This window comes from Rhinoderma darwinii, chromosome 3 (genome assembly GCF_050947455.1).
Source record: "Rhinoderma darwinii isolate aRhiDar2 chromosome 3, aRhiDar2.hap1, whole genome shotgun sequence".
Taxonomy (NCBI): Eukaryota; Metazoa; Chordata; class Amphibia; order Anura; family Rhinodermatidae; genus Rhinoderma; species Rhinoderma darwinii.
Genome location: NC_134689.1, coordinates 149,621,940 through 149,648,887, shown reverse-complemented (window position 1 = coordinate 149,648,887; position 26,948 = coordinate 149,621,940). Strand labels below are relative to the sequence as shown.

General features: G+C 42.3%; 1 protein-coding gene across 2 annotated transcripts in view; it reads right to left on the bottom strand.

The window, feature by feature from the left end:
* Positions 1-5,501: 5,501 nt before the first annotated feature.
* RXYLT1 (ribitol xylosyltransferase 1) overlaps positions 5,502-26,948 on the bottom strand; it is a 36,241-nt gene continuing 14,794 nt past the window's right edge. The window contains exons 1-3 of one of the 2 annotated variants that reach the window (XM_075856862.1): positions 26,240-26,333; positions 6,450-6,620; positions 5,502-6,033 (exon numbers count right to left, since the gene is read on the bottom strand). In XM_075856862.1, coding sequence (XP_075712977.1) covers positions 5,619-6,033; positions 6,450-6,620; positions 26,240-26,250 — 597 coding nt within the window. In that variant the 5' untranslated portion in view covers positions 26,251-26,333 and the 3' untranslated portion in view covers positions 5,502-5,618. Of the gene's footprint in view, positions 6,034-6,449; positions 6,621-26,239; positions 26,334-26,948 lie in introns of those variants that run through there. The other variant, XM_075856861.1, reaches the window with a different exon arrangement.

Below are 26,948 nucleotides of genomic sequence, written 5' to 3'. Positions count from 1 at the left end.
CTGTCGGAGACAGCGGACCTCCCGGTGCACACTGTCGCCGACAGTGTGCATCAGGAACTACTCAGTAACTATACGTCCTTGTGCGGGAAGTAACCTCCAGCGGCTTCGTATAGTTACTGAATGGGGTGAGTAGGGGTTAAATAAAAACCTTGAGGGGCCTATTTTACATAAGAGTCATTTTGGGGGTGTTAGAGGTTTTCAAGTCTCAAAGAATTGATGACCTATCCTCAGGATAGTCCTTCAATATCTGATCAGCCGAGGTCCGACTCCCGACACCCATGCTGATCAGCTGTTTTGAAAGGGCCGCAGCGCTCATATGAGCGCTGCATTCCTCTCATTTCTGTCTCTGCTCACATTATGAATCGCCAACATACTTGTAGCGGCGGTTCACTGTATTACATCCTTCTCCCATTGAAGTGAATGGGAGAAGGCAACAATACTGTGAACCGCCACCCACAAGTGTGCCGGGGACTCAGTGTGAGCAGTAAATTAAATGAAGTGGAAGCGGAGGGGATGCCGGGAGTCAGACCCCGACTGATAAGATACTGATGGCCTATCCAGAGGATAGGACATCTATTTTTTTGGGACTGGTCAACCCCTTCAAGAGTGTTATGGCACTTCACGACATCTGTAATTGCTGTTCGCGGTCAGCGGTTGAAAATTTGCTCTCCAAAAGCCAGTTTGCGCACCATTCCTTGTCTTGCACCCATGATGTAGGAAATGCACACATATTTGGTATTGCTGAAGTCGGAAGAACTTACCAAATATGTATTCCAATGTGTTTACACAATGGCATGCACCAGATGTTAAACACCATCACCTAAAATCACATATTCACTTTGTTTTTCTTTCCTTATTTTAAAAAAAGTTAAATATATCTATTTTTGTTACACAATATGGAAGCCCAATATGTTCTGAGAAAAACAAGACCAAATGTATGTAGGTTGGAAAAGTAATAGAACAACAATTTGCTTTAAAATTGGCACATGGCTAAAACTTGAAAATGAGCCTGTTCAGGAAGGGGGGGGGGGGGTTGAAGCTTCTGGTCAGGAAGTGGTTAATATAACAATAAATAATATCGTTTAAAGCTATGGGGGGAAAAAAACAACTTCAAAAGAATTTTAAAAAAAATGTAGCTTTCGGTGCAGTTTACAATCTAACACCTGGGATTCCACTGCAACAGAGTTCAGCATTTAGTAGTGCTGTTCACATTTCCTGCTGGAGATCATAGGCAATATGGTGGTGAGACCTCAGTCTTGCTCCCTTTTACTGTAGACCTCATGTGGATTAAAATCACTGCAATCTCCAGCTGTTGCAAATAAGGTTAGCAAGAAAAATACGACTGGTGACCATACAGTTCAACATCCTGGAAGATGAAACCACAAATTTGCAACAGTAGGACGTTAGATTTAATCTGCAGAAACAGCTTTAAAGAAGCTCTGTCACCAGATTCTCAAATCCCTATCTCCTATTGCATGTGATCGGCACTGCAATGTAGAGAACAGTAACGTTTTTTTTTTTAAAAACGTTCATTTTTGGCCAATTTATGAGCTATTTTATATATATATATATATGCAAATGAGCTTTGAAATGGACAACTGGGCGTGTTTTTATTCGTATGTCCAACTGGGCGTGTATTGTGTTTTTTAACTGGGCGTGTTTTCTTCTTTAACCCCTTTAGGACACAGCCTGTTTTGGCCTTGTGGACACAGATGATTTTTTCAAATCTGACATGTGTCACTTTATGTGGTAATAACTCCGGAATGCTTTTACCTATCCAAGCGATTCTGAGATTGTTTTCTCGTGACATATTGTACTTTATGTTAGTGAAAAAATTTGGTCGATAAATTCAATATTTATATGTGAAAAACTTCAAATTTTAGCAAATATTTGCAAAAATTTGCATTTTTCTAAATTTAAATGTATTTGCTTGTGAAACAGATAGTAATACCACACAAAATAGTTACTAGTTAACATCCCCCATATGTCTACTTTAGGTTTGCATCATTTTTTTTCACGTACTTTTATTTTTCTAGGATGTTACGAGGCTTAGAACTTTAGCAGCAATTTCTCATATTTTCAATAAAATTTCAAAAGGCTTTTTTTTCAGGGACCAGTTCAGTTCTGAAGTGGCTTTGAGGGCCTTATATATTAGAAAGTCCCCATAAATCACCCCATTTTGAAAACTGTACCCCTCAAGGTATTCAAAACCACATTCAGAAAATATTTTAACCCTTTAGGCGTTTCACAGGAATTAAGGCAAAGTAGAGGAGAAATTTACAAATTTCATTTTTTTTGCCGATATTCATTTGTAATAAAAAAAAATCTGTAACACAGAAGGTTTTACCAGGGAAACGCAACTCAATATTTATTGCCCAGATTCTGCAGATTTTAGAAATATCCAACATGTGGCCCTAGTGTCCTAATGGACTGAAACACAGGCCTCAGAAGCAAAGGAGCACCTAGTGGATTTTGGGGCCTCCTTTTTTTAGGAATATATTTTAGGCACCATGTCAGGTTTGAGGAGGTCTTGTGGTACCTAAGCAGTCGAAACCCCCCCAAAGTGACCCCATTTTGGAAACTACACCCCTCAAGGCATTTTTCTAGGGGTATAGTTAGCATATTGAACCCACAGTTTTTTTGCAGAATTTAGTGGAATTAGTCTGTGAAGATGAAAATCACCTATTTTTCTGTGGAAACATAGAATTTTTTCATTTTTACAAGGAATAAAGGAGAAAAAGCACCCCAAAATTTGTAAAGCAATTTCTCCCGATTACGGCAATACCCCATATGTGGTCGTAAACTGATGTTTGGACCCACAGCAAGGCTCAGAAGGGAGGGAGCGCCTTTTGGATTTTGGAGCGCAGATTTTGCTGGATTGGTTTTCAGTGCCATGTCGGGTTTGCAACGCCCCGGAGGGACCAAAACAGTGGAAACCCCCCAAAAGTGGCCCCATTTTGGAATCTACACCCCTCAAGGAATTTTTCTAGGGGTATAGTGAGCATTTTGGCCCCTCAGGATCTTTTTTGGAGCGAAGGTGACCAAAAAACAGCGATTTTGGCGCTTTCAATTCTTTATTTATTACAGCGTTCACCGTGCGCAATAAATTACGTTTTAATTTATTCTGCCGGTCGGTACGATTACGCCGATACCATATGTGTATAGTTTTTTTTAAGTTTTGCAGCGTTTCACAATAAAATTAAGTTTCTATAAAATTATTTATTTTCTGAGACACGCTATTCTGAGCCGTAACGTTTTTATTTTTACGTAAAAAAAAGCTGTGGGCGGTCTTGTTTTTTGCGGGATGGTTTGTAGTTTTTATTGGTACCCTTTTGGGGTAAATGCGACTTTTTGATCACTTTTTATTCTATATCTTGGGAGGGGTGGTGACCAAAAAATAGCGATGCTGACAGTTTTCCGTTTATTTTGTTTGCGGCGTTCACCGTGCGGAAAAATTAACATTATAGTTTCATAGATTGGGTCGTTATGAACGCGGCGATACCAAATAGGTGTACTTTTTTTTAACGGTTGAATTTTTTCCCTATAATAAATGACTTATTATAGGAAAACAAAACCTTTTATTTTTACACTTTTATAAAACATTTTTCTTAACTTTTTACACTTTATATTTTTGTTTATTAACTTTTTTTTTACTTTTTACACTTTCTTTTTTTGACCTGCAGCTCTGATCGCTGCTAGAATACATTACACTACCTAGGTAGTGTAACGTATTCCAACTGTCAGTGTGATGTCACAGTCACTCTGACAGTTGGTCTACGAGGATCAGCAGAGGCTGATCCTCATAGGCTGACATACATGGCAGACTTGGGGGCCGTTGTCTGGCCCCCGGGTGCCATTACAAGCATCAGAAGCCCCCACGATTGCATGGGGGCTGCTGATGCGCTACAAACCCGCTACATGCGGAGATCGCAATCGAGCCCCGCATGTAACGTGTTAATTGCCGAAATCAGCGGCGATGAGCCGCTGATCGGCAACACTGGAGAGTGTCAGCTGTCGGGGACAGCTGATCTCCAAGTTCCCGATGCACACGGTCGCCGACAGTGTGCATCGGGAACGACACAGTGACTTCCTGTCACTCTGACAGGAAGCCTATCAGGACCAGCCGAAGGTTGGTCCTGATGGGCTTCCGTCCATGGCAGACCCGGAAGCCATTGTTTGGCTTCCGTTTGCCATACTATCGGCAGACCCCGCGATTTCGGACGGGGGTCTGCCGATTGTTAGAAACCCCTAAAATTCGGCGATTGCACCCGATCGCCGAATTTAAGGGGTTAATGCGCCGAAATTAGCGGCAAAGGACCGCTGGCCGGCAAGAGGGGAGTGTCAGCTGTCGGCGACAGCTGACCTCCCGGTTCCCGGTGCACACTGTCGCCGACAGTGTGCACCGGGATTAACTCAGTAACTGTACGTCCTCGTGCGGGAAGTAACCTCCCGCAACGACGGACAGTTACGTCCTGGTGCGGATAGGGGTTAACTAACTGGGCGTTCTGGAGAGAAGTGTATGATGCTGACGAATCAGTGACCAATCAGCATCATGCACTCCTCTCCATTCATTTACACAGCAGCATCACGTTCTTACTAGAACGATGTGCAGCCACATACATAAGTGTCCTGATAGTGAATACACATGACCTCCAGCCTGGATGTCATGTGTACTCAGAATTCTGACACTTCTGAAGATTGTGTCACTGTTCAAATAATTCTGGACCTAACCGTATAAGCTGCAGCAATGAGCAGAGTCACTGAGAATTCAGCCCTGGGGTGAGATAGAATGTTTATTAGCAGCTGCAGCACATAAATGTCTCTCTCACTCTGCTCCCCCCTCCATAGACTTGTATTGGCAGCATGTGTGGGTCTCTCTCTCTGCTCGCACCTCCATAGACTTCTATGGGCAGCACGTCTATCTGTCTCTTTCCTCCCTCCACCATAGACTTGGAGGCAGTGAAGAGACAACCCCCCCCCCCCCCCCACCTTCTGCAGTCCATCTATAATTAGAGATGGATTTTGCTTGACAACAGGGGCTGGGGGCAACAGATTATAGGAAGGAAGACACCTAGTGGCAGTACCTTCTCACATAATTTTCATTGATAAAATTTCAACAGTAAATAATGTAGTTGATATACATCAGATATACTATTATATTAGCATAAGTTGTTTGAAAAGCTAGTGTCCGTTTAAACAGTAAAAAAAATAAAAATGATATACATTGAGATCTGGCCACTGGATATCAACGGAGGGCCCAATAGTATAGCCTTGAGATATGGAAATCTCTGAGCTATGAGCCAAAGGAGCCTAACACACAGACAAGCATTAGACCCTTTGGTCTAGCAACTTTCAGTGGTTCCAGCACCTGTATTCCATGGATCAAGATATTGAGAACTGACTGTAGAGATTCTTTGTACTGTTAATACATGCACGAGCTGTGTTCACTAAGATCTATGTACTACCCATGAACTGCAGTATTGAGGTACAAAACGTTACAATATTCTGTAATAATTTATGTAAATACAACACGTTAAAAGTACATGATCTATTCAGCAGGAGCATTTTCAAGTGAATTAATATAAATAGAACTAGAGGGCGCTAGTGCATCCTGCATTTCACTTATCCTTAAGCAGAAATGTTTTTTCAAGTGTTTCAATGAACTTGTGTTTGAGCTTTAATTTGAATTGTCTGTACCATTCTAAAATCCTTTTTCTTCTTTGGATCTTTTCTTGTAAGCTCATGTTTTTTTCAAGGTTTATAATGGCTGGAAGTTCTTTCCAGGATTTAATAAAAATAAATGGAGCGCCATAAGACTTTAGTAGTTGTGAAGGAGCATTACTGTTAACAGATGAGTTTCCACAATTTCCCGGTGTCATCACATCTTCTAACACAGGAACAGAGCCATAGGAACAGGCCTCATAAATTCTGTAACACTCCGTGTTTACTCCGACTGGGCTCAACGTTAGATCGCTCTGTAGCAGTGCATCATGATAGCTCTTATAGCTTTCATTCGTCTCCTGTGGTTGCCACCTGTAGGAATATAGTTACAAGGTTTACTACATCATTTGTGAACAATTTGACCTAAGTAGTCCTGTAATAATATTATATACTGAACTAAAAATAAGTAGGTTGACATGAGAGGCTTGACAAACCTCGAAAGATTTAGAGTCTATTTGCAAGAAGGGAAGGCAGTAAAGTTATTTTGGACAGCCTCTTTCCATATACCCTATATGCGCAACTACCCTGCGGGACTCTACCTCTGGCAGCACAGCAAAGTATTACAGAGTCACCCATGGAATGGAATGGTCACTATGTAATAATTTAGTTTCTTGCAATTTAGAAGTATCAATGTAAGCAGCTGTTATGTGGGGGTTCCAGTGGCAGTGGGAGAGTAAGCCGGAGAGGAGTTGTCCAAAGTGGACAGCTTGTTTAAAAGAAATACTTACTCATTTCTGGGTGAGATCCAACAGAGCTGATCAAGCCTCTCCTTCTTTATTACCTCCATAAGAATCTCTCTAGATGAGTTGCCATACACAGTCCCCAGAAAATTGCACAAGTATGGCCGTGAATCATGAACCAGGGACCAACTTGGATCAATGACTGTAAAGTTTCTATACCTGAAATTTTATAAGATATATAATTAGTGTTTTAAAAAGGTCAAATAAAAGGTAAACATATCAAAGTGACACGGAGAAAAAAAAAATAAAATAACTGTTAAACTAGCCTAGACCCACTGAGGACATTTAAAAGGATTGTATGAAATTAGAAAAGTAGGGTGATCTACAATACCATACATAGCCCATGGACAAGAATGGCACGGTTTCTGTGGGGCAGGGATGGGGGAATATTTCTCAAATTCATTCCTTGGGGAACCCCTACCCCTTTCCTTAAAACGGCAACGGTGATTTAGTGAATTTCACTAGATCAGTAAATTAGCACTTTTTTCACTATGGGAAATCCTCAAGATATAACTGTGGTGTTATAGGTAAAATCATCAAAATTGGGTTATTAATTGGTCAGTTCATATCTCCTTCTGACACAGAAAAAGCATCAGTTTTTTCTGAAGGAATACATATCTTTGACCATCACAGGATGTCCACTGTCAGACAAAATGCATAATTGACCCTTTCCTAACCAAGGTGTCAAGTAGTATTGATTTAGCCTACATTCACACAAGCGTGACAGATTTACGCACGTAAAAATCGCATGTAAAGCCGTCAGTGTGCGTTGCGTTTTGCATCAGTGTGCTTTGCACGTGGCATGTGTTTTTCACGCACTTGCAAGCACTTTTTCTTTCAATGTAATTGAGGCGTGAAACACGCACACCATACGGATGTGCGTCCATGTTCTATCTGTTGTTTTCAAGCACCCATTGACTTCAATGGGCGACTGAGTGCGTGAAACCGCACCAATATAGGACATGGTGAGTTTCATGCAACAGACACTCGCTGCGTGAAAACCCACGCATGTGTGCATAGCCCCATTGAAATCAATAGGTCCGTGTGCTATGCGTGGTTTTAACGCACTGCACAGGGACGAGTATCATGCTCGTCTGAATGAGCCATAAGGGTTTTCTCACTAGGGCCTGTATCTAGCATCAGATAACATCCTCACCCAGGGTTGGAGGTAATCACCCACACATACTGACCAAAGATCAAAAGTTATGCAAAAGAGATACCGGTTGTGTGTCTGCCATGCAGACCTGGGGAACCGTGAAAATGGCCTGAGTTCAAAGGAAATATGATTCATCAAGGCAAACCCCATCATAATTGATATTTGTAATGACCCACATAGGTAGTTATGATCAGGGAAAATAGCCCTCAAATATATACAGTGAAGGAAATAAGTATTTGATCCATTGCTTATTTTGTAAGTTTGCCCACTGTCAAAGACATAAACAGTCTAGAATTTTTAGGCTAGGTTAATTTTACCAGTGAGAGATAGATTATGTTAAAAAAAACAAAAACAGAAAATCACATTGTCAAAATTCTATATATTTATTTGCATTGTGCACAGAGAAATAAGTATTTGATCCCTTTGGCAAACAAGACTTAATACTTGGTGGCAAAACCCTTGTTGGTAAGCACAGCAGTCAGACGTTTTCTGTAGTTGATGATGAGATTTGCACACGTTAGATGGAATTTTGGCCCACTCCTCTTTGCAGATCATCTGTAAATCATTACGATTTCGAGGCTGTCGCTTGGCAACTCGGATCTTCAGCTCCCTCCATAAGTTTTCGATGGGATTAAGGTCTGGAGACTGGCTAGGCCACTCCATGACCTTAATGTGCTTCTTTTTGAGCCACTCCTTTGTTGCCTTGGCTATATGTTTTGGGTCATTGTCGTGCTGGAAGACCCAGCCACGAGCCATTTTTAATGTCCTGGTGGAGGAAAGGAGGTTGTCACTCAGGATTTGACGGTACATGGCTCCATCCATTCTCCTATTGATGCGGTGAAGTAGTCCTGTGCCCTTAGCAGAGAAACACCCCCAAAACATAATGTTTCCACCTCCATGCTTGACAGTGGGTACGGTGTTCTTTGGGTCATAGGCAGCATTTCTCTTCCTCCAAACACGGCGAGTTGAGTTATTGCCAAAGAGCTCAATTTTAGTCTCATCTGACCACAGCACCTTCTCCCAATCACTCTCAGAATCATCCAGATGTTCATTTGCAAACTTCAGACGGGCCTGTACATGTGCCTTCTTGTGCAGGGGGACCTTGCGGGCACTGCAGAATTTTAATCCATTACGGCGTAATGTGTTACCAATGGTTTTCTTGGTGACTCTGGTCCCAGAAGCCTTGAGATCATTAACAAGTTCCCCCCCGTGTAGTTTTCGGCTGAGCTCTCACCTTCCTCAGGATCAAGGATACCCCACGAGGTGAGATTTTGCATGGAGCCCCAGATCGATGTCGATTGACAGTCATTTTGTAGGTCTTCCTTTTTCTTACTATTGCACCAACAGTTGTCTCCTCCTCACCCAGCGTCTTACTTATGGTTTTGTAGTCCATTCCAGCCTTGTGCAGGTCTATGATCTTGTCCCGGACATCCTTAGAAAGCTCTTTGGTCTTGCCCATGTTGTAGAGGTTAGAGTCAGACTGATTAATTGAGTCTGTGGCCAGGAGTCTTTTATACAGGTGACCATGTAAGACAGCTGTCTTTAATGCAGGCACTAAGTTGATTTGGAGCGTGTAACTGGTCTGGAGGAGGCTGAACTCTTAATGGTTGGGAGGAATCAAATACTTATTTCTCTGTGCACAATGCAAATAAATATATATAATTTTGACTATGTGATTTTCCTTTTTTTTTTTTTATATAATCTATCTCTCACTGGTAAAATTAACCTAGCCTAAAAATTCTAGACTGTTCATGTCTTTGACAGTGGGCAAACATACAAAATCAGCAAGGGATCAAATACTTATTTCATTCACTGTATATGTCAAATTCACAGCCACTCACCAAGAGAAACTACCCAAAATTAGCTATTGGCTAAAAACATTGGCCTATTATAGTGGTGTTTGATATGTCCTGGTTGGTAAAGGTATGCACAGTTGAATGCAGGTAGTATTATATTTCTAGGAGATTCCTGAAAGAAGACGTGACCGTTTTTGGGTTTCTCAATAAAAATATAACTGGATAAGGGGAGAAGTACGCTTCATTATCATATGAACAGCCTCCTCTCTGTAACATCACCAGCCAGTGGACTGGAGGGAAACAATGGGTTTACAATGCCAGGAAGAGAGAGGGTCAGTGTCGGTCGTTGGGAATCCACATCTCGGTTGGATGGACTACCAATATTTTCAGCTGTCCCCACAGCCAGGATCTCACTGCTGTACATCAGTAAGTTTTTGTTCTGTTTCTTTTATTTTCATAAACAGTTTGAATGCATTGTAACTTTATGTATATGTTTTCATATTTTAATCTGACAACTATTTTCTGTATTGCACTGCACTATTGTGTATTAAATTTGAAGTATTAATAAGTCTCTTCCTTGTAGTCTTACAGAACTTAATCTTCCAAAGGTGAAGAACATTACCTGTATTAATTTAGAGCATTTTATGTTCCAATAAGATAACCTGTGTTATTGAGACTAGTGTTAAGGGAACATATGCCTAGAGAAGTATAGGTGGTGGTAGCATACGGTGTTAGAATTATGCTAAATTTCACACATAAGTTTCCAACACCCCAATATTTTATGTCATCTAGAGTAGGTGGGCGTGGATTTGTGGTAAATTAATAAGCTCAGTAGTGTAGTTCACCCCTATGACGTGACCTTAGCGGGACGATAGCCACAGATTGGTGGCATAGTGTTGGGATAGTGTTAGTTATTTACACTGTTAACCTCTTCCTGATATTGGTTGTATGGAAATGTCATGGAAAGACCGGGCTTCCCGCTAAATGTATCTATACGACAAATGGATGGTAGGGGCTCAGAAGCGGAGCCCTACTCAGCTGAATGTTACAGTGGACACCCTGCTATAATGGCGGGGATCAAAGTTGGCTCCGATCACAGTCATAAACCCCTCAAATGCAGCGGTCAAAAGCGACAGGTGTCTGCAGCCAATCGGGACGCCACACGGCGATGGCTGAAATAGCAAACGGAGGACTAACATTAGCCTCCCGGCCTGCAGAGAATGGAAGCCTCCTAGGGCCGCCCAAAAGCAGGGTATGAAAGGCTTCCAGTAACAACGTGCAGATGCCGCGAGCTCAGAAGCTGGGCCCGCGCCATCAGCGGTGGATGTCAGCTGTATATTACAGCTGACACCCTGCTGTAACGGCAGGGACCAGTGCTAGCTCCAATACCTGCCATAAACCACTTAGATGCAGCGATCACTGCATCTAAGTGGTTTGTAGCCAGTTAGCACCTCCGCGATGCGATCGCGTGGGTGCCCACGGCTACTATGGCAACAGGATGCCTAACAATGGCTATTACGGAAGCGGATTAGGCCTCGTCTGATGGCAGAACCTAATCGGTTTGCGGTCAGTGAACGACTGACAGTTCTAATGCATTGCAATACATAGGTAGTGCAATGTATTAGAACAGAGATCAGACAGTTGAACCTTAAAGTCCCCTAGTGGGACAAAGTAAAAAAAAAAGTTTAAAGTAATAAGATTTTCCCTGATCAAGTCCTTTATTATAGAAAAAAATTAAATAAATAAACCATACATAATTGGTATTGCCTCGTCTGTAATGGCCTGAACTATAAAATATGTTATTTACCCCACGTGTTAAACACCATAAAAATAAATAAATGCCAGATTTTATGTTTTTTTGACATCTTAAAGGAACAGTGTCACCAAATTTTTTTTTTTTATATCAGTTTTAGGTTAGGGTTTTATTAAAAACGTTTATATTTATTTGTGTGTTTGTGTGTTACTTTTTTCTATTTTTACACTTTTTCTTCCCTATGGGGGCTGCCATTTTTTTTTCCATTTCTGTATGTGTCGATTAACGACACATACAGACATGGAATACGGCAGCTCCAGTCCCATAGGGAATGCAAACGGGGCCCGTTCCATCCACTATGGTGTACGCCGTGTGTGTGGGAACGGCGCATGCGCCGCTACCACACAGTCCAATTTGAAATGCGCGCCGTCCGGCGCCATTTTCCTGTGGACCGGAAGTCGCGGCCGGACAGTAAGATTACTACTTCCGGTCGCGGCTTCCGGACTTGTGCACATGGAGCAGCGGCAGCAGACGGACCGGAGGGAGCGGCGGCGACTGGAGCAGGTAAGTGATTTCTATGTATGTTCGTGTTTCAGTGTGTGTTTACTAGTGTATGTAAACCTTCTAAACTGTGTGTTAGCTCAAAAAATGGCGACACACAGTGTAGGAGGTTAGACCGTTCAAACCCCTCGTTTCTCCCGGCACTACCCAGGATAAAGGAGGGGGGGATTCTGAGAGCTCACTAGAGCGAGGGATTTATTCCCAATTTTGCAGCATAAAGCAATGAGGTTGCTTTACCACATGCAATGCTGCAATTTTGGGAATTGCTCCATCTAGTGACCAGTGCAGGGAAATATTATAAATTGAATCCAATTTATAATATTTCCTGACTCGTGAAAAAAAATAAAAAATTATAACAATGTTTAATCCCCTACACACTAATTGTTTAACTAAAAAAAAAACACAACATGTTTTGCTGGCAACACATTCCCTTTAAAGAGAACCTTTTACCTGCCCATACATGTGCAGCATGCCATAGGCAGGGCTGCACAAACCCTGGGGCACTTTAAATAATGGAGGAGGATAGGAAAAAATATGTAGATATTGGTGCCGTTATATTTGGCGCCCGATATTTGAATAACCCCCTAAACTGTCAATGGAGCGTGTAATTGGCAAGGGGGGCATGTAACATCGCTGTGACACTGTCCAATAAGCTTCGGACAGTGTCACAGAAAAGTGCTGGAGAGGAAAGCGTGTGCACGCGCAGCTCGAGCTCTCACTCACTCTTCAGCCCTCGGTAGACAAGACGGATCTTCAGATCACAGTCTTGTCATCCTTGGCTGCCAAGATTGAAGATTGAGTGAGCGCACGCGCATAGCTCCGAGTGCATGCGAACACGATCTCCTCCCTCCAGCTCTTACTGGGACACTGTCCAATCGGCTACGAACAGTGTCACAGCTATGTTACACGCCCCATTGACTGTTCAGGGGGTTATTTAAATATCGTGCGGCAAATAGAACGGCACCGATATCTAAAATAATTTGTTAAGTACTCCAAGTTGGAGCAGCACCTGCCTATTACATGCTGCACATGTATGGGCAGGTGAAAGGTGCTATACTATGTACTATAGCTGGTCTCGCAAAGAGACAAGCCCTCATACAGCTCCGTCGACGAAAAAATGAAAAAGTTCTTGCTCTCAGAACATAACAGAAAAAAAATAAAAAATACAGCCCATATACCACTAAGTCTATAAAAAACTAAAATAAGTTAAAGAGGCTCTGTCACCACATTATAAGTGCCCTATCTTCTACATGTGATCGGCGCTGTAATGTAGATTACAGCAGTGTTTTTTTATTTAGAAAAACAATCATTTTTGACGGAGTTATGACCTATTTTACCTTTATGCTAATGACTTTCTTAATGCCCAACTGCGCGTTTTACTTTTTGACCAAGTGGGCATTGTGGAGTGACCAATCAGCATCATACACTTCTCTCCATTAATTTACCTTACTAGATCACTATGTGCAGCCACATACACACACACATTAACTTCACTACCAGCCAGGACGCGATGTCTATTCAGAATCCTGACACTTCGGTAACGTTTGTGTGTGATTAACAGCACAGCAAGCGTAATCTCGCTATAAATGACAGTTAACAGCGTAGTCTCGCGAGACTACACTTGCTGTGCTGCAAATACCACACAAACGTTACCGAAGTGTCGGGATTCTGAATAGACATCCCGTCCCGGTTGGTAGTGAGGTCTAATCATGGTCAGGACACTTCAGTAACGTGTGTGTGTGTGTGTGTGTGTGTGTGTGTGTGTGCACATAGTGATCTAGTAAGATCACTATGTGCAGCGTAAATGAATGGAGAGAAGTGTATGACGCTGATTGGTCAGCGTCATACACTTCTCTCCACAACGCCCACTTGGTCAAAAAGTAAAACACGCCCAGTTGGGCATTAAGTAAGTCATTAGCATAAAGGAAAAATAGGTCATAACTCCATCAAAAATAAAAGTTTTTCTAAATAAAAAAATACGGCTGTAATCTACATTACAGCGTTGATCACATTATGTAGAAGATAGGCCACTTATAATGTGGTGACAGAGCCTCTAAGGCTCCCATAACTTAGGAAAGAAAAAATATGCAGTTGTGCAGCCTGAGGGGAACACTTCTTCTGTTTCAAGAGGAGATTATCAAGGCCCTTATATGTCTCCAGTGGCACAACGTATTTGCCACTGAAACTGCATAGCTGGGGAAAAATTAAAATTGTTACTTTGCACCATCTGTAGCGCATCAATTTGTGGAAAAGACCTGTAAGGTAAGATGCTCACTACACCCCTTAATAAATGCCTTGAAGAGTGAAGCTTCCAAAATGGGGTCACTTCTCAGGGGTTTCTTTTATTATTTCACAGCAGAGCCTCTGAAATTGTGAGCCATTACTTTGTAAGTCGCCAAATTAGGCCTTAATTTCGCATGGTACTCTTTCACTCCTGGATCCGGTCGAATGTCCAGACAAAAGATTAGGGCCACATGATGGGTGTTTCTAAAAACGGGAAACCGCATAATTATGAGAGCTGTCTTTCATGATGGCACAAGCTGGGCACCACCTATTGGACACTGAAATGGCATATCTATGGAAAAATTTTCCATTTTTTTACTCTGCAACAGAGTTTACACTAATTTCTGGAAACCACCTGCAGGGTAAACATGCTCACTACACCCCTATGTGAATACCTTGAGGGGTGCAGTTTCCAAAGAGAGTTCACTTCTGGGGTTCCTCACTGTTTTGGTCATAGAGGCTTTGCAAATGCGACATGGTGCCCAAAAAACAATCTAGCAAAATCTGCACTTCAAAAGCCAAACGGCGCTCTTTCCCTTATGACCCTCACCGCGTGCCCAAACAGCGGTTTATGACCACATATGGAGTATTGTCTTACTCAGGAGAAATTGCCTTACAAATGTTGGGGTTCTTTTTCTCCTATTTGTTGAGAAAATGAAATAAAATTGAGCTAAAGCTACATCTTATTGGAAAAAAAAATTATTTTGTATTTTCACTGCCCAATTCGAATAAAATCTATGAAACACCCGTGGCTCACTACCCCAGATGAATTCCTCAAGAGAGTCACTTTTGGGGACATTACACTGTACTGGTACCTCAAGAGCTTTGCAAAAACGCCATGGTGCAGAGAGACCAATACAGCAAAATCTGCGCTCCAAAATCCAAATGGCGCACCTTCCCTTCTGAGCCCTGCCGTGTGCCCAAACAGCAGTTTATGACCACATATGGGGTATTTGCATGCTATGGAGAAGTTGCTTTACAAGTGTTGGGGGGCGGGGATTTTTCTCCTTTATTCTTAGCTAAAACGACATGTTATTAGGAAAAAAAAAAAATTTTTAATCTTCACGTCCAAATTCTAATAAAATCTGTGAAACACCTGTGGCGTCGAAATGCTTACTACACCCCTAGATGAATTCCTTGTGGGGTGTGGTTTCCAAAAAAAGGATATTTTTTGGGAGTGTTTCCTATGTTTGGGTACCACAAGACCTCTTCAAACCGGACATGGTGCTCAAAGTATATTCGAATAAAAAGAAGATCCCAAAATCCACCAGGTGCTCCTTTGCTTCTGAGGCTTGTGTTTCAGTCCATTAGCACACTAGTGCCGCATGTGATGTAGTTCTAAAAACTGCTGGATTTGAGCAATAAATATGAAGCTGCGTTTCTCTGTTAAAACCTTCTATGTTACAGAAAAAAATTTAAATTCTGCAAAAAAATAATGAAATTTGTAAATTTCACCTCCACTTTGCTTTAATTCCTGTGAAGTGCCCAATAGGGTTAAGTAACTTTCTAAATGAGGTTAGAATACTTTGGCGTGTGCAGTTTTTAAAATGATGGTGATTCAGAGGGTCTGGTTCTTATATATAGGCCCCTCAAAGCCAAATCAGAACTTAACTGGTCTCTAAAAAAAAAATATGCTTTTGAAATACTTGAAACTTTGCGAAATTGCTGCTAAAGTTCAAAGCCTTGTTGAGTCCTATAAAAATAAAAGGATGTTCAAAAAAACGATGCTGTATGTTCTGGTTATGGAGCATCTGGTTGTGGCACTGCGGAGTGACCCCAACATTAATGGTATTTGTATTGGTGCCCAACACCATAAGTTAGCGCTTTATGCTGATGCTCTTCCTTTGGGCCTCGCAGTGAGCCCAAACGGCAATTTATGACCACATATAGGGTATTACCGCACTCTGGAGAACTTGCTTAACAATATATGGCGTATTTGTCTCTGGCGGTAAAAGCTAGGCACAACACATTAGGCACCAAAATGGCATCTGTGAAAAATGGCAATTTTCAATTTTGCAAAAATTAGTACACAATAGATGTTGCAAACACTTGAAGGTCAAAAGCTCACTCTACTTCTAGATGAATTCCTTGAGGGACGTAGTTTCCAAAATGGGGTAATTTTTCGGGGGTTTCCACTGTACTGGTACCTTAGCTCAATGCAACATGGCTCCAAAAAACAAATTTGTAAAATCTCTACTCCAAATACCAAATGGCTCTCCTTCCCTTTAGAGCCTGCTGTATGTCCAAATAGCAGTTTGCGACCACATGTGGGGTATTGCCTTAGCCGGGAGAAAATTCTTTACAAACGTTGAGGTGCTTTTCTCCTATAGACCTTGTGAAAACGCTAAAAAAAAAAATGTTTACTTTATCAACCAGTTTAATTAGAATATTAAAAATGTACAACATATTGCAATGAAGAATCAAAACTCCACAATAGAAAATTGTAAAATGCAATAAGAACCAAGATAGGAGGTAAACCTCCCAGACCTCAAAATAATAACAGCAAATGGAGATCGGTATATCCACGATGTAGGATGTAGTGCAATACTAGGGAGACAAGTCCCAAGAAGCTTTGCACCCATGGTATATTATTTTCCGAATATCTAAATTAACCCCTTAATGACCAGCCTATTTTGGACCTTAATGACCAAGCTATTTTTTACGTTTTTCAATCGTCGCATTCTAAGAGCTATAACTCTTTCATTTTTGCATCGACATAGCTGTATAAGGTCTTGTTTTTTGCGGGACAAGTTGTATTTTTAATAGCACCATTTTTAGGTACATATTATTTATTGATTAAGTTTTATTAACTTAGAAAAAAATCTGAAATTTCGCCACACTTTTTTGCGTCCTAAGTCTACGCCGTTTACCGTGTGGTATAAATAACACAATAACTTTATTCAGCGGGTTGTTACGATTGCAACGATACCAAATTTGTATAGTTTTTGTATGTTTTACTACTTTTACACAGTAAAAACGCTTTTTTTTCTTAATTATTTGTTTTTGTGTCTCCATATTTGAAGAGCCGTAACGTTTTTATTTTTTCGCCGATGCGGTTGTATGAGGGCTTTTTTTTGCGGGAAGACTTGTAGTTTTTATTGGTACCATTTTGGAGTAGATGCGACTTTTTATCACATTTTTTTAAAGTCAGTATTCACAGAAAACAGCAATTTTTCCATAGTTTTTTATTAATTTTTTTACGGCGTTCACCGTGCGGGTTAAATAATGTAATAGATTTATAGTCTGGGTCGTTACGGACGCGGCGATACCAAATATGTGTAACTTTTTTACTTTATTTTGGTTTTGTAATAGTAAAGCATTGTGTAAGGGGAAAAGCTGGGTTTTTCATTTTTTTTTCACATTTTTTTTTAAATTAACTTTATTAAACTTTTTTTTTACTTTTTTACTAGTCCCATTAGGGGACTATAATATGCGATTGCATTTATAATACACTGCAATACTTTTGTATTGCAGTGTATTATGCCTGTCCGTTTAAAACGGACAGGCATCTGCTAGGTCATGCCAGAGGCATGACGTAGCAGGCATACACTACAGGCAGACCTGGGGGCCTTTATTAGGCCCCCGGCTGCCATCGCAGACACAGACACTCGGCGATCGTATCGCCGGGTGTCGGTGGGGGAGGGAGCTCCCTCCCTCTCTCCAAAACCACTCAGATGCGGTGCTCGCTATTGAGCACCGCATCTGAGGGGTTAAACGTGTGAGATCGATACTAATATCGATCTCACACGGCAGAGCAGGGACGCTCCCAGCCCTCAGCTGCCTCTAGCAGCTGAGAGCAGGGAGATTTGACAGCTCCCTGCTCTGTAAACTTATTCAGATGCCGCGACGTAAAAAGTCTATGGCATCGGAATAAGGCCCGTTAGTGACCGACGTAGAAACACGATGGGCCGGTCACTAACGGGTTAAGTAGATTACGAAGAACACAAAAACTAGACAACAAGGGGGAAACTCATACAAAAACAAAAAGCAGCAGAGAGGCAGTGAAACAGGCGTTCAAAAGAGGCCATCTAACCAGAGGCAGATCAGAACAATCCCGGAACAATGACCATACTATCCAAGTCCGAAGAAACACTTCGGAGTTACCCCGATCAGCGGCCAACAATTCCTCCAGTCTCATGATATTGTCATCTCATGTATCCATTCCTGTAAAGAAGGCACATTAGCAGACTTCCAGTGACGAGGGATCACCGTTTTAGCAGCAGTCAAAAAATGCCTAAAGACGCCCCTCTTGAGGAACCATGGAAATCAACACAATAGAAGGAGAAGCAATAACAGAAGTATCAAAAGGCTTGTTAAAGATCAAAAATTTTCTCCCAGAAGGGACGGAGCTTAGGACAATCCCACCAGATGTATAACATGGTTTCAAGTGCACCCCCACACCTCCAACAATTTTCGGACACATTAGGGAATATCCTATGAAGAAAGGAAGGGCATCGGTACCATCTCGTGAGGATTTTAGAGTTTTTTTTCTGGTGCAAAACAGGTCGGTAATTTGTGAGCTAAGAGGAATGAAGTCTGCCAGTCTTCTTCAGAGTGATGAACGCCCATCTCCCCATTCCATGCCGTAGTGAATGCCAACTGATAAGAATAACTAGGCCGGAGGATCCCATGTAGATTGGATAACATATGAGAAGGAGCAGAAGACAATGACAAATAATGTTCCAGAGGAGTCTTATTTTGTAGCAAAGCAGGACAGGCTCTCATGGAAGATAGATATGACCTGAATTGAAAATATGACCACCAGATTGCGTGTCCCCCCGGGCAGGCCTCTGAAACAGCAGCAAGCGAAAGGATGTCATCATTAGGAGTAACAGTCTGAGCCAAATACCATCCTGTCTCCCCCACCAGAGGAATGTGTCTACACCCACGGCCGGAGGGAAGGAAGGATCAAAAAGAGGAGTCAAGGGACTCGGACGGTTAGAAGGGTTCGAAGTACTAATGACCTGCTCCCAAGCAACAAGAAACCGACGTGTGAGAAAAGGTAGAGAAGAAATTGGTCTTTGAGAGCTATTCAGCCAGGGCAAGCAGAACAATGCAAGAGAAGACATACTTTTCTCAATGCGCACCCATTGCTTACCGGCATGTGAGCGGAACCAGTCCACTAGTCTCATCGGGAGTGCAGCTTGGCGATAACGCTTGAAATCCGGTAAACCCGCACCACCCTCTAGTTTAGGACGACTAAGGATAGAGAACCGAATAAGAGGTTTCAATGAACCCCATACAAATTTGGTAATGGCACGATGTAAAGTCTTAAATGCAGCGGGTACTACAATAGGGACGGTTTGAAACATATACAAGAATTTCGGCAGTATATCCATTTTAATAGCGTTGATGCGACTAAACCACGACATGCGCCCACACCCATACACCTCCAAGTCCCGCAAAGTGCGCTGCAAGACAGGTGTGCAATTCAGCTTAAACAAATCAGACGAGTGGGAATATGTACTCCCAAGTATTTCAAAAAAAGAGTTGGGCTGCCATTTGAACGGGAAGACCTGATATATTCAAGGCCTCAGATTTAGAATAGTTTATTTTAAAATTACTTAAAAGGCCAAATCGCTCAAACTCCCCAATCAATGAAGGCAAAGAAATCCTAGGATCCGTAATGTACAGAAAAAGAGCATCAGCATAAAGAGCTAACTTATGGTGTTGGGCACCAATACAAATACTATTAATGTTGGGGGTCACTCCGCAGTGCCACAGCCAGATGCTCCATGACCAGAACATACAGCAGAAGCTAGAGGGGGCACCCCTGTCTTGTACCATTGGTAACAGTCAGGGAATCAGACAAGAGACCATTAACTCGAACTCGAGCCGTAGGCCTATTATATAGTGCCATCATTTTATTCAACATGTTAGAGCCAAATCCAATCTGAGTCAAGACACTGTGGAGAAACACCCAATGTACCCTATCGAATGCCTTTTCGGCATCTACAGAAAGCAAACATATGGGCACCTTATGTCTCTGACCATATGATATTAAAAGAAGGGTCTTATTAGTATTGTCCTCTCTTCCACGTACAAATCCCACCTGGTCAGTGATGACCAGGTCAGGCAATAACAAAGAGAAGCAAGATCAATTTAGCATAGATTTTCACGTCCACGTTTATCAAAGAGATGGGTCAAAAGTTAGCATATGTCGTGGGGTCTGTACCCGGTTTCGGCAGAAGGGTTATGTGAGCCTCTAGAGACTGAGGGGCAAAGGGACAAGTGGAAGACACAGAATTAAAGACCTTTGTCAAAAACGGGGCAAGTTGATCTTTAAAGAGGCTCCGTCACCACATTTTAAAGGGAATGTGTTGCCAGAAAAACATGTTTTTTTTTAAATTAAACATTTAGTGTGTAGGTGATTAAACATTGTTCAAATTTTTTTTATTTTTTTCACGAGTCAGGAAATATTATAAATTAGATTCTAATTTATAATATTTCCCATTGCTGGTCACTAGATGGAGCTATTCCCAAAATTGCAGCATTGCAAAATTGGGTAAAAAGCCCTCGCTCTAGTGAGATCTCAGCATCCCCCCCTCCTTTATCCTGGCTAGTGCCGGGATAAACGAGGGCTTTGAACGGTCTATCCTCCTACACTGTGTGTCGCCATTTTTTGAGCTAACACACAGTGTAGTAGGTTTACATACAGTAGTAAACGTACACAAACACGAACATACATTGAAATCTCTTACCTGCTCCTGCCGCCGCGGCTCCCTCCGGCCCGTCCGCTGCCGCTGGTCCAAGTGCACAAGTCCGGAAGTAGTAATCTTACTGTCCGGCCGCGACTTCCGGTCCACAGGAAAATGGCGCCGGACGGCGCCAATTTCAAATTGGACTGTGTGGGAGCGGCGCATGCGCAGTTCCCACACAGACGGCGTACACAGAAGTGGATGGGACGGGAGCCGTTCGCAGTCCCTATGGGACTGTGGCTGCCGTATTCCATGTCTGTATGTGTCGTTAATCGACACATACAGAAATGGAACAAAAAATGGCAGCACCCATAGGGAAGAAAAAGTGTAAAAATAAGAAAAAGTAAAACACAAACACACAAATAAATATAAACGTTTTTAATAAAGCACTAACATCTTTAACATATGAAAAAAAAATTTGTGATGACACTGTTCCTTTAAGTGCCTTATCTACTACATAATATGATCGTAACTGTAATGTAGATTAAAAACCACCGTTTTTTGAAAAACGATCATTTTTGACCAAGTTATAAACAATTTTAGATTTATGCGAAGTAGTTTAGACAACGGGGCGTGTTTTTACTTTTTACCAACTGGGCGTTGTGAAGACACGTGTATGACGCTGACCAATCGGCGTCATACAATTCTCATTGTTCCAGCCCAGCTTCTTTCACTGCACAATCACGCTGTAACAATGGGCTGGAACAATGAGAAGTGTATGAAGCGGATTGGTCACTGATTGGTCAGCGTCATACACTCCTCTGTGCAACGCCCCGTTATCTATTAAGAAACAAATTTGCATAAATCTAAAATTGTTCATAACTTGCTCAAAAATGATAGTTTTTTTTAAATAAAAACCACTGTTATCTGCATTACAGCGCCAATCAGATTATGTAGGAGATAGGGCACTTATAATCTGGTGAAAGACTCTTTAAATGATTTATAAAACCTATTGTTAAACCAGTCAGGTCCCGGGCTTTTACCCAACGGAGTGTCATTAATTGCCTGTTCCACCTCTGTGTCCAGAAATTCCTCCTCCTCCTCGAGTCCCGATGCATCCCCAGCCTCCAGAGATGGCAGTGATGTGTCATTTACACAACGATCAATTTTGTGAAAATGCAACATTTTGAGCTAGAACTACATCTTATTGGAAATTTTTTTATTTTCACACCACAATTCTAATAAACTCAGCAAACACCTGTGGGGTCAAAATGCTCAGTACACCCCTAGATTAATTCCTCAAGGCGTGTAGTTTACCAAATGGAGTCACATTTCATTTTTTTTTTTTTTTTTACTGTACTGGTACCTCAGGGGCTCCGTAAATGCAACATGTCACCCAGGAATCAATTCAGCAAAATCTGTACTCCAAACGGCAAATTGTGCTCCTTTCCTTCTGAGTCCTGCCGTGTATCCAAAGAGCAGTGTATGGAGTATTTCCCCACTCTGAAGAAGTTGCTTTACAAACGTTGGGGTGCCTTTTCTCCGTTAATTGATCAGAAAATGAAACATTTTGAGCTAAATCTACATCTTCGTGGAAAAAAAAAAAAGTGTAATTTTTCATTTTCACTCCCCAATTCTAATAAAACCTATGGAACACTTGTGAGGTCAAAATGCTAGCTACACCTCTAGATTAATTCCTTGTGGGGTGTAGTTTCAAAAATGGGGTCTTTGAGACCTTTTAAGCACGCAGCATATCCACCATGTGCGCCGTGGGGAATTCTGGGCGAAAAACTGCACTAAACTGGTGCAATTGTTTGCCCGGAAAGACTGCTGCGGAAAACTGCTGCATTAACTGGCCTGCTAGCAGGCCGGTCTCCTGGGATGACGTTTCATCCCATGTGACTGCCGCTACAGCATGTGTTTGGCTGCAGCGGTCACACGGGATGAAACATCATCCCAGGAGGAAGAGAAACAGACTGCTAGGTAAGTATAGTTTTGTTTTTTTCAGAGTTGCGTTTTTTGCGGTAGAATCGCTGCAAACCCGCCCTAAAAAAAACTCAACTGCTATTTTTTGCGGGTTTTACCTTCCCATTGAATTCAATGAGGAAAACCCGCAGCAAACATGTAGTGATTATGCAAATACAATTGACATGCTGCAGAATAATATTCCACACTGCAGGTCCATTTCTGAGCAGTTTTTCCGCTCAGTATTTACCCAGCGTGTGGATGAGATTTGTTCAATCTCATCCACTTTGCTGCTTCTGTACGAAATTCCGGACTGAAAAAAACGCTACAATTCTGCTACATGTGGACAGGCCCTTAGTCTCCAGATATATTTCTTCAGACATTGAGGAGGACTCTAGCATACTCGCTGCCCCATGTGAGTCGCCGCAGATAGTAGATTAAATACTGAAATTGTCAATACTATGGAATGTGATGACCATGCGCCCAGCAATGTGCTAGAATTGCATAATCTTACTGCGCTTAGTAATAACCTAGACTCATTTAACAATGCATTGGGTTTCGATTTTATAACCAGCAATAATGTAGGATGTCATTGTATAGCGTCAGATAATGACTTGTGTGGGGATTTAGTAGTGGGAAAGGTCATAAAAACGAACGAACGAACGAACGAACACACAGAGAATGTGGTGTCCATTTCTCCTGTAACACGCAGATAGAGTGCCTGTAACACAAACCTGTGTCTGGGTTCCGGGCCCCCTACTGTGTCTGCTACAGGATGAAGGGGGGGGGGGGGGGACAGCTGACATCCCGCAGCAGAAGTGAAGTCCCTTTTACACTGGCCAATTATCAGGCAAATGAGCGTTCATAGAACGCTCCTTCATCGTCTGATTGCATAGTTTTAAATGCATAAACTATTATCGTTGTCGGCAGCATATCTTCCTGTATAAACAGGGAGACGTGATGCCGACACGATAGAACTGTATAGGGACGAGTGATCGTAGTAATGAGCGCTCGTCCCCATACTAGCTCCTTGTGAAAGGAGCAAACAGCTCGTTGATCGGCACACATTTACACGGCCCATGTTGGGCCGTGTAATACTACCTTTAGTCCGAATGTGTTTTTACTAGCAAGCACAAATGCAGAACGTCACTTATTTCAGCCTGCACTACACACGGACGATAGATTGCAGATGCTGCGGCAGCTGACTGATCTAACACTAGAGTAGGAGGGACAAAAATACAAAAACTTGGGACCAGGGGAGGCTGTATAGACAAAGTATTCCCACTGACCCCCAGCAGGATGTATTAAAAGACAGGCAACTAGTGGTGCCACGTCAGTTCAGGGAACAACTCCTGCAGGTGGCTCATAAGATACCACTACCTAGGGATGAGTAAAACGAAGTGTCATTTAAAACACAACTTTTACTGGCCTGGCTTGGGGAATGATGTGACAGATAACGAACTGCCTTTTCTGTATAGTGTGCCAAAGGATGGGGAAGTTGGGACCCGCTGACTGGGCCTGCTGTGGACCTGGTAAGGCCCTTGGCCATACTCAGCAGCTCTGGAAAGAGACTCATCCTGATGGTAGTGGATTCTGCCACACGTTTCCCAGAAGCAATAGCATTATCCTCCATCAGGGCTGATCGGGTAGCAGACTCACTTCTCACCATATTTTCTACTGTAGGATTTCCCAGGAAAATGCTCACAGATCAGGGACCCAGTTTATATCTAATTTGATGCAGTGCTTCTCTAAGAAAATACAGGTGCAAGACCCGGTGGCCAGCTCTTATCATCCTCAAGCTAATTGTTTGTGTGAAAGGTTTAACAGGAGCCTCAAGCAGATGCTCCAAATGCTTGTGGAGTCCCAGGGACAAGACCAGAAGCGTTCTCCCACACCTGCTAATTGCTTACCGAGAGGCACCTCAGGCATCAACAGGTTTCTCACCCTTCGAGCTCCTGTATAGAAGGGTACGGGGACCCCTAGATCTCATGAAAGAATCACAGGAGGGAGAATTGGAGGTCTCTGATTAATTATGTCCTGAAATTCAGAGAGGATGAAGGAACAGACAGGCCTAGTACATGAGAACATAGAACAGGCACATGCAAGTCAGAAGAGGTGGTATGATAGAAATGCCAGAGAGTGTATATGGTGGGTCAGAAGGTATGGGTACTGGTACCCATGACCGAAAACAAAGTCCAGGCGGAATGGGTAGGCTTATATCCCATTCATCAATGCCTAAACTACGTGGACTATGTAGTTACGATCTATGAAGTTTGCAAGAAACAAAGTTTTTCATGTGAATATGATCAAGGAACATTATGACTGGGATATGAGTGGTCTGCCAGAGAAAGGAGAAAGCGAAACCCTGATGGATTTAGTGGCTTCAACAATGGAGATAGGGTCCATCGAGGATGCCATAGTTAAAGGGAAGGTGTCATGAATTATTATTTATTTTTTTATATATATAATATTGCTTTTAGTATGATATTAAAATACATTTTATTTATTTGTGTTCTACTTTTTTTTTTTTCTTACTTTTCTATGGGGGCTGCCATTTTTTTTTTCATCTCTTCATCTCTGTATGTGACGATTAACGACACATACAGAGATGGAATACGGCACATACATCCCCATAGAGAATGTGAACGGGAGCCATTCCATTCACTGCAGTGTACGCCGTCTGTGTGGGAACGGACACAGACCAAAACGAAGCTTGTTAGCAGAGCGAAATCCGGCACCATTTTCATGTGGACTGGAAGCTGCTGCCGGACAGTCAGATGACTACTTACGGCCGCGGCTTCCGGACATATGTTCAAGGAAGCGAAGACGCAAGGATTAGGAGTGGAGGCAAGTTATGTTTGTGTATGTGATATGTGTATTATGTTCGTGTAATACTGTCTGCTTAGCACTGTATCTAATCCTCCTACACTGTGCATTCGCTCAGAAAATGGCGGCACACAGTGTAGGAGGTTTGAAGATTCAATCCCCTCCTTCTCCTGGCACTAGCCAGAATAAGGGAGGGGGGATTGTGTGAGGACACTAGAGCAAGCGTGTCTACCCCAAATTTGCAGCATAAAGCAATGAGGTTGCTTTACCACATTGACCATGCTGCAATTTTAGGAACTGCTCCCTCTAGTGACCAGCACATGGAAATGTTATAAATTAGAATCTTTATAATATTTCCTGACATGTGAAAAAATTAAAACAATGTGTAATCACTTAAATAATAATTGTTTAACTAAAAAAAAAAAAGAAAATAAATTTCTAGCGACACATTCCCTTTAATTCACAGCTGTCTGAGGGCCAGAAGGCATAGCTGCAGGAGGAACTTAATCCCTTTCTTGCCACTTTTACAGGGAGAGTGTGTGCATAATATATATATATATATATCTGTGTACATACACACACACATACATACACACACTGGAGATTAATTTGTTGTCCGTTCTTTATGCACGGGTATTGGCAAATCCCTATATCCGAGGAAGCGCAGTCTGGCTTAATCACCCCTTTTTGGACTCTAGGAGTCCAAGGTAATGCCCTTTGGTATGAAAAATGCCCCTGCCACATTCCAGCGCTTGGTGAATAAGCTGTTAGAGAAGTTTGAAGGGTTTGCTGTCACTTACCTGGATGACATTGCTGTGTTCAGTCAGACATGGGAGGATCACCTGACTCACCTGTCACAGGTGCTCAGGCGAATCCACGATGCAGGACTGACCATCAAGCCTGGAAAGAGTAAGAGAGGCATGACAGAAGTGCAGTACCTTGGACACAATTTGGGTGGAGGGAAATTAAAGCCAGAGCCAGGAATGGTAGATGCAATAACCGTCTAGCCCACTCTTGAGACCAAAAAAACAGGTTGTCCTTTTTGGGGACCGCAGGATACTATAGAAAGTTTGTTCCCAACTCTAGTGCCCTAGCAGAACCTTTGACAGACCTCCTAAAGAAGAAACGGCCTCAAATAGTTAATTGAACTGACGACTGCGAGAGTTCTGGGTCAGCTTTAAAAGCTGCCCTTGCCAGCTCCCGTGTCTTTCAAACCCCAGATTTTATTCGCCAGTTTGTGGTGCTGACTAACACAAGTGCCTAGGCGCAGTGCTCAGGCAGGTAAATACAGAAGGGGGTGAACATCCAATCAGGTATTTGAGCAGAAAGCTCTACCGAGGGAGGTGGCCTATGCCACTGTAGAGAAGGAATGTTAGGCCATTGTATGGGCCTTGCAGAAATTACAGGCATACATCTATGAGCGCAGATTTACAGTTTGTGACCGACTACAACCCCCTTAGTTGGTTACACAGGGTGAAAAGCGATGATGGGAAGCTGCTGAGATGGAGT